Source organism: Mandrillus leucophaeus, unplaced genomic scaffold (genome assembly GCF_000951045.1).
Source record: "Mandrillus leucophaeus isolate KB7577 unplaced genomic scaffold, Mleu.le_1.0 Scaffold23, whole genome shotgun sequence".
Lineage (NCBI taxonomy): Eukaryota > Metazoa > Chordata > Mammalia > Primates > Cercopithecidae > Mandrillus > Mandrillus leucophaeus.
In genome coordinates, this window is record NW_012102365.1 from 1,238,312 (window position 1) to 1,246,889 (window position 8,578).

The 8,578-nt window shown below is 46.7% G+C and overlaps 1 protein-coding gene across 1 annotated transcript in view; it reads left to right on the plus strand.

Moving 5' to 3' along the window:
• The window catches only part of ARID1A (AT rich interactive domain 1A (SWI-like)), a 54,413-nt gene extending 49,830 nt beyond the window's left edge, over positions 1–4,583 (plus strand). Inside the window, exon 20 of the mRNA XM_011981660.1 lies at positions 1,493–4,583. Within this exon, the coding sequence (XP_011837050.1) occupies positions 1,493–3,226 (1,734 nt within the window). The 3' untranslated portion in view covers positions 3,227–4,583. The remainder of the gene's footprint in view (positions 1–1,492) is intronic.
• The last annotated feature ends 3,995 nt before the right edge of the window (positions 4,584–8,578 follow it).

Sequence of the window (8,578 nt, forward strand, 5' to 3'; positions counted from 1 at the left end):
TAACTTCCTTATTTTTTGTAGAGGCATGGTCTCACTGTGTTGCCCAGGCTGGTCTCAAACTCCTAGGCTCAACTGATTCTCCCACTTCAACCTTCCAAAGTGTTGGGATTACCGGCTGGGCGCAGTGGCTCACACCTGTAATCCCAGCTCTTCAGGAGGCCGAGGCAGGAGGATCGCTTGAGGTCAGGAATTTGAGACCAGCTTGGCCAACATGGTGAAACCCCGTCTCTACTAAAAATACAGAAATTAGGCTGGGCGCGGTGGCTCACTCCAGTAATCCTCACACTTTGGGAGGGAGGCCAAGGTGGGTGGATCACTTGAGGTTAGGAGTTCAAGACCAGCCTGGCCAATATGGTAAAACCCCATATCTACCAAAATATAAAAATTAGCCGGGCCTGGTGACACACCTGTAATCCCAGCTACTTGGGAGGCAGAGGCAGGAGAATCACTTTGAACCCAGGAGGCAGAGGTTGCAGTGAGCTGAGATTGCACCACTGCACTCCAGCCTGGCCAACAGAGCGGGACTCTGTCTCAAAAAAAAAAAAAAATACACACACACACATACACACACCCCACACACACTATCCCGATGTGGTGGCAGGCGCCTGTAATCCCAGCTACTCGGGAGGCTAAGGCAGGAAAAGAATCACTTGAACCCAGGAGGCGGAGGCTGCAGCCAGCTGAGATCACACCACTACACTCCAGCCTGGATGACAGTGAGACTTTGTCTCAAAAAAAAACAAAAAAAAGTGTTGGGATTACAGGTGTGAGCCACTGCTTCCAGCCCCTAGATCTAATTTGAAAGCCCTATTTTTTTCCCATCTGCTCTACTGTTCAGCCAAAGATTGTGACTGCAGAGGAGTGTTTTCTTCTAGAGGTAAATAAATGGCCTATATATTATCCAAGGTGGAATTTGGGTCTCTGTAGCCCCAGTTTGGACCAGTGTTTGGAGAGCTGAAGCCTCATCCCACTCCTTATGCTGCAAGATCCATGGAGTTCCAGCCCCCTAGACTATTGGGGAGCTTGGAGAAGAGAGCCATGAACATCTGCCCACATTGCATTCTCTTCTCTTAGCTTGAGTCACCATGCCTAAGCTTGGGTTCCACTTGGCAGTGAGATGGAGAGAATGTCCTAAAAGAGATAATGGCAGTGACCACCAGGTTGAAAACTGGCCTGGTGAAGAACAGCAGAAGATTGATTGGGAAAAGAGAAGGCTAAGAGATGACTGGCCCTGGTGGGTGAGGTGCAAAGCTGTTGGCTAGTGTTCCTGGAGATAGGCTTATGTGAAGGTAGGTTGGGCAGAAGAAAGAACTTTGTGTTGGGCATAGAAGAGATTAAGATGAACAATTTGCTCTGTGGAGAACCTTTGGGAAAGGAGCAACTCTGCCTCTCCCAGCTGATACAGAAGACTTGGGGAGGTCTCTCAAGTCAAGGATTCTGTTCTTTGACCACTTTTATCCCTTAATTTATTTCCTGTTCTTTCTCTTTTTAGCTCCCAGGGTTGCTAGAGCTCCTTGTAGAATATTTCCGACGATGCCTGATTGAGATCTTTGGCATTTTAAAGGAGTATGAGGTGGGTGACCCAGGACAGAGAACGCTACTGGATCCTGGGAGGTTCAGCAAGGTGTCTAGTCCAGCTCCCATGGAGGGTGGGGAAGAAGAAGAAGAACTTCTAGGTCCTAAACTAGAAGAGGAAGAAGAAGAGGAAGTAGTTGAAAATGATGAGGAGATAGCCTTTTCAGGCAAGGACAAGCCAGCTTCAGAGAATAGTGAGGAGAAGCTGATCAGTAAGTTTGACAAGCTTCCAGTAAAGATCGTACAGAAGAATGACCCATTTGTGGTGGACTGCTCAGATAAGCTTGGGCGTGTGCAGGAGTTTGACAGTGGCCTGCTGCACTGGCGGATTGGTGGGGGGGACACCACTGAGCATATCCAGACCCACTTCGAAAGCAAGACAGAGCTGCTGCCTTCCCGGCCTCATGCACCCTGCCCACCAGCCCCCCGGAAGCATGTGACAACAGCGGAGGGTACGCCAGGGACAACAGACCAGGAGGGACCCCCACCTGATGGACCTCCAGAAAAACGGATCACAGCCACTATGGATGACATGTTGTCTACTCGGTCTAGCACCTTGACCGAGGATGGAGCTAAGAGTTCAGAGGCCATCAAGGAGAGCAGCAAGTTTCCATTTGGCATTAGCCCAGCACAGAGCCACCGGAATATCAAGATCCTAGAGGACGAACCCCACAGTAAGGATGAGACCCCACTGTGTACCCTTCTGGACTGGCAGGATTCTCTTGCCAAGCGCTGTGTCTGTGTCTCCAATACCATTCGAAGCCTGTCATTTGTGCCAGGCAATGACTTTGAGATGTCCAAACACCCAGGGCTGCTGCTCATCCTGGGCAAGCTGATCCTGCTGCACCACAAGCACCCAGAACGGAAGCAGGCACCACTAACTTACGAGAAGGAGGAGGAACAGGACCAAGGGGTGAGCTGCAACAAAGTGGAGTGGTGGTGGGACTGCTTGGAGATGCTCCGGGAAAACACCTTGGTTACACTCGCCAACATCTCGGGGCAGTTGGACCTATCCCCATACCCCGAGAGCATTTGCCTGCCTGTCCTGGACGGACTCCTACACTGGGCAGTTTGCCCTTCAGCTGAAGCCCAGGACCCCTTTTCCACCCTGGGCCCCAATGCCGTCCTTTCCCCGCAGAGACTGGTCTTGGAAACCCTCAGCAAACTCAGCATCCAGGACAACAATGTGGACCTGATTCTGGCCACACCCCCCTTCAGTCGCCTGGAGAAGTTGTATAGCACTATGGTGCGCTTCCTCAGTGACCGAAAGAACCCGGTGTGCCGGGAGATGGCTGTGGTACTGCTGGCCAACCTGGCTCAGGGGGACAGCCTGGCAGCTCGTGCCATTGCAGTGCAGAAGGGCAGTATCGGCAACCTCCTGGGCTTCCTAGAGGACAGCCTTGCCGCCACGCAGTTCCAGCAGAGCCAGGCCAGCCTCCTCCACATGCAGAACCCACCCTTTGAGCCAACTAGTGTGGACATGATGCGGCGGGCTGCCCGCGCGCTGCTTGCCCTGGCCAAGGTGGACGAGAACCACTCAGAGTTTACTCTGTACGAATCACGGCTGTTGGACATCTCGGTATCACCGTTGATGAACTCATTGGTTTCACAAGTCATTTGTGATGTACTGTTTTTGATTGGCCAGTCATGACAGCCGTGGGACACCTCCCCCCCTGTGTGTGTGTGCGTGTGTGGAGAACTTAGAAACTGACTGTTGCCCTTTATTTATGCAAAACCACCTCAGAATCCAGTTTACCCTGTGCTGTCCAGCTTCTCCCTTGGGAAAAAGTCTCTCCTGTTTCTCTTTCCTCCTTCCACCTCCCCCCGTCCACCACCTCACGCCTTTCTGTTCCTTGTCCTCACCTTACTCCCCTCAGGACCCCACCCCACCCTCTTTGAAAAGACAAAGCTCTGCCTACATAGAAGACTTTTTTTATTTTAACCAAAGTTACTGTTGTTTACAGTGAGTTTGGGGAAAAAAAAATAAAATAAAAATGGCTTTCCCAGTCCTTGCATCAACGGGACGCCACATTTCATAACTGTTTTTAATGGTAAAAAAAAAAAAAAAAAGGAAAAAAATACAAAAAAAAAATTCTGAAGGACAAAAAAGGTGACTGCTGAACTGTGTGTGGTTTATTGTTGTACATTCACAATCTTGCAGGAGCCAAGAAGTTCGCAGTTGTGAACAGACCCTGTTCACTGGAGAGGCCTGTGCAGTAGAGTGTAGACCCTTTCATGTACTGTACTGTACACCTGATACTGTAAACATACTGTAATAATAATGTCTCACATGGAAACAAGAGAAAACGCTGGGTCAGCAGCAAGCTGTAGTTTTTAAAAATGTTTTTAGTTAAACGTTGAGGAGAAAAAAAAAAGGCTTTTCCCCCAAAGTATCATGTGTGAACCTACAACACCCTGACCTCTTTCTCTCCTCCTTGATTGTATGAATAACCCTGAGATCACCTCTTAGAACTGGTTTTAACCTTTAGCTGCAGCGGCTGCGCTGCCACGTGTGTATATATATGACGTTGTACATTGCACATACCCTTGGATCCCCACAGTTTGGTCCTCATCCCAGCTACCCCTTTATAGTATGACGAGTTAACAAGTTGGTGACCTGCACAAAGCGAGACACAGCTATTTAATCTCTTGCCAGACATCGCCCCTCTTGGTGCGATGCTGTACAGGTCTCTGTAAAAAGTCCTTGCTGTCTCAGCAGCCAATCAACTTATAGTTTATTTTTTTCTGGGTTTTTGTTTTGTTTTGTTTTCTTTCTAATCGAGGTGTGAAAAAGTTCTAGGTTCAGTTGAAGTTCTGATGAAGAAACACAATTGAGATTTTTTCAGTGATAAAATCTGCATATTTGTATTTCAACAATGTAGCTAAAACTTGATGTAAATTCCTCCTTTTTTTCCTTTTTTGGCTTAATGAATATCATTTATTCAGTATGAAATCTTTATACTATATGTTCCACGTGTTAAGAATAAATGTACATTAAATCTTGGTAAGACTTTTGTGAAGCTTTTTATTTTCAAACTAAAACTTGACCTTTGTTGGGGGGTAGGAGGTAGTCCTGTTTTTGCAAACTTCCCTTAGTGTGAGATCTCCCCTAAATAGTGGCATCTGTCCAAAATAAGACAACCATTTATCTGGAGGCAACCTCCAACTTAATCACTTGTAATATCTCTGGACTGGCTCTTTTCCCTGACTCCAGACTAGAGCATTCAGCCATCTTCTTGTCATCCCTGCTTGGAAGTTTACTTTGAACATGCCAAAGCTAAAATGTCCTGTCTTCCCCCACTAGAAACCTGCTTCTACCATAGTTTTGGTTTTTTGTGTTTTCCTTTCAGTAAATGGCAACTCCATTCTATCACTTGCCAAAAAAATCCTTGACTTCTTTCACTTCCACATCCAATCTGTTAGCACTCTTCATAAAGTAATCCTCAATCCCGCACTACTACTGTAGTTCAAGACACTGTTACATCTTGGATTCTTGAAATACCTCCAAATTGGCCTCCCTGCTTCTGCTTTGCCTGGCTGAACCTATTCTCAACAGAACAACCAAAAGGACCCCTACAAAAGGTAAGTCAGATAAAATGCCTTCAGTGCTTCTGGCTCTGAGTAAGTAAAAATCCAGACTCAAAGTGGCCTACAAGGCCCTGAGTTATCTAGCTTACCTCTACCTTTCCTGCACCATCCGTCTTGCCCGTTGCTCACCCCACTGTACAGAGATGTTTCCACCTTGGAGTCTTTGTACTTTCTACTCTCTCCAAATAACTGCATGGCTCAAGTCCTCAGCTGCTTCAAGTCTTTGTCCAAATACATAAGTAAGACTTTTCCTAGTCACCTTACTTAGAATAGCAATCTCTGCCCCCCCACTACATTTCCCTTGTCTGCCTAATTTTTCCTGTGGCACTTGTTACCATCTGGCCTATTACAAGTTATACTTACCTGTCACCTTCCACTGAAATGTAAATTGAGGGTGGTGGGAGGGTTATTTTGTTCTCTGGTGCATCCCTGTGCTAACATACAGCCTGGCACATAGCATCTACTTAAGTAGTAGTTGAATGATACTGTCAATGTTGGCTAGATGCAGTTGCTTTTATGAGGCTAATGTCACAATGTATAGTTTCTCTGTTCACCCCCTTCCTTAGGGAAACTGAGAAACCTCAAGTTCCTCAGGAGAAATCAGAAGCAGTGAGAGAAAAAATGCTATTACTGTGGACACTTAGAAGTGAAATCTGAAACAAACAACAGTTTTCTATTGTGTACCTACTTATATTCTGGACATAACACATCACAATCCTACAACAATCCTGTGCCTGTGAAGTCAGTATGTGGCTCCCATTTTACAGCTGAAGAAAGAGGCTAAGAAAAGTGAAAGACTAAGTTCATACACCAAGCAAGTTCCACCTGACTCCAAGGATCATGCTTTTCTTAATATGCCACACTACCTTCTTTCTTGTCATCCCTGCTTGGAAGTTTACTTTGAACATGCCAAAGCTAAAATGTCCTGTCTTTCTGGATGTCCATCCTTTCTGGATGAGAACCCAACCAGGAGTAAGGGATCTAGCTGTGGAGCTCAGCAAGCAAGATTTGTTTTTATTGTCTTTAACACAAGGTAAAATTGTCCTAAGAATTTCAATCAAGTGTTCATCAGACTAAGTGTGGCTGTTAATATTTGGGTCAGGAACAGGATTTGAATAATTAGTATTTCTCAATTGAGAAAGGAAAACCTTTGTCAACCAAGATGCCTTCCTAGGACTCTTCTAGAAAAAGTTAAATGGGAAGTTTTTCATATCTACAATTTTGGTAAGCAATATTGCTAATGGCTATTTTTGTTCTGGGTCTCGAGCTCCGTTTGCTAGTCTAGAAAGTGCATATCTGGACTGTGTGTGGAGCATTACCTAGGAGTTCGGTTTCCTGGGTTCCTTTCATCTGCTCTCCTGCAATGCAGGGAGAGCCTAGCCTGGTTCCAGTTTCTGACTGGAGTTACCATGGCCAAGAGAACTGCTGGCCAGTGAGCTGTGAGTAATTTGCTTTTGAGAAGTAAATAGAACCTAGCCAGCAGAGAACCCAGGGGTGTGGCCAGTAGTTCTTTTCCCAGGCTCCTCCCTCCCCACCCCCCAAATGACCTTAACCTTCTTTCATAGCTGGAGAGCAGCCAAGTCCAGCCTAAACAATACTCTAAACCTCATTGGCTCTTTTGCCTTGCAGCCACTGCCACCCCCAAGTGGCTAAGGCCTTCCCACTAGGCCTCTCAGTGGGGTCAAGGTTTTCTAACTATTGAAAGGCAAACACTGAAGGAAGGGTGAAAAATATCTAGTGACCATGGGCTTTAAATGATGAGTGTTTGGCTCCTGCAGTTGCAGGCAAGGCAGAGTCTTTGTCCTTGGGTGGATGGGCATCTTCAAGTGATCAGGCAGAGGCCAAAAAGGATGCTTTTGGTAAATGACACCTGACTGGTGTCACCTCAAGTGTCAGGATGGATGTAAATGTCACCCAGCATCCTTGGAAACTGCCAATAAATGCCTTTTTTTTTTTTTTTTTTGAGACGGAGTCTCGCTCTGTCGCCCAGGCTGGAGTGCAGTGGCCGGATCTCAGCTCACTGCAAGCTCCGCCTCCCGGGTTTACGCCATTCTCCTGCCTCAGCCTCCCAAGTAGCTGGGACTACAGGCGCCCCCCACCTCGCCCGGCTAGTTTTTTGTATTTTTTTAGTAGAGATGGGGTTTCACCGTGTTAGCCAGGATGGTCTCGATCTCCTGACCTCGTGATCCGCCCGTCTCGGCCTCCCAAAGTGCTGGGATTACAGGCTTGAGCCACCGTGCCCGGCCGTGAATGCCTTTTTATCCACAGCAAAAAGAAGTAGCATAAAGTTCTGGTAAAGCATAGCTGCTTTTCATCAGAGGCCAGTATGGTCATTTTGGCCCCACAATGGCATGACATCAGAGCCAGCATCCCAGATTAGGATCAGCTACTCCAATTCCATAGGACTGGGGCCATGGAAAGTGTAGCGTCTAGAAACTAAACTGCTGAGAGTAGGTACACTGGGCCGGTCCTCTGCCCAGTCTAGGGCCAAGGCCACCTCCAGAAGTGGAGGCAGGAGCACGGCAAGGCAGCTACAGAGAGAAATGAATTGTCAGTTTCTCCAGGGAAGTGGGTGTTCTGTGAGAACCACGTAACTTCCTTCTCTACACCTTCAGTGGGAAAATCACTTTTTTGTAGTGAGTTATAACAGCTGTTCTTTATGAGCATTGTATGCCAAGCACTATAAATCCTATGAAGTAGACATCATCTCCACCAAGGCAAGGATTGTTTCTGTCTTGCTCAGTGTTGCATCATCATCCCATCACATAGTAGGCATTCCTGTACTGTTGAACAAATCAAACGGTAAGATAGGACTTTGATGGAGGAAAAGAGTAGGTTGGAGCTGTTAAGACTTGGTGTGCCCATCTTAGCATAGCCCGTAAAGACTATTAGTCATATGGGAAAAAAGGAAGAGAGGGAAAGAGGTAAATCTGTGAAAGATTAAAATAGTGTGGAGTGGGAGAACCAGCCTGGGAGGCTGGAGACCCGAATTCAAGTCGCATCAACTAGCTATGTGACTTCTTGCCAGTCACTTCCCCTTTGTGATCCTTAACTCCCTCATCCATAAAACAGAGGTATAGGATTAAAGAAATTGATTTATTGACCATATCTTTATTGAAGACACACAGTGTGCAAGGCACTGTTCTAACACTGGAAATACATTGGTGAACAAAGCCCTTGCTCCTCCATTACACTCAGAAGCTTACATTTCAGAAGAGGGAAACAGACATTGAAACAAATAAAATTCATGGACAGGACAAGCAGATGGTGTTAAGTGCTATGAAGAAAGCGGAAGCCGGGCACAGTGGCTCACACCTGTAATCCTAGCATTTTGGGAGGCCAAGGTGGGTGGATCCTTTGAGCCCAGGAGTTCCAGACTAGCCTTGGCAATATAGTGAGGCTTCATCTTTAAAAA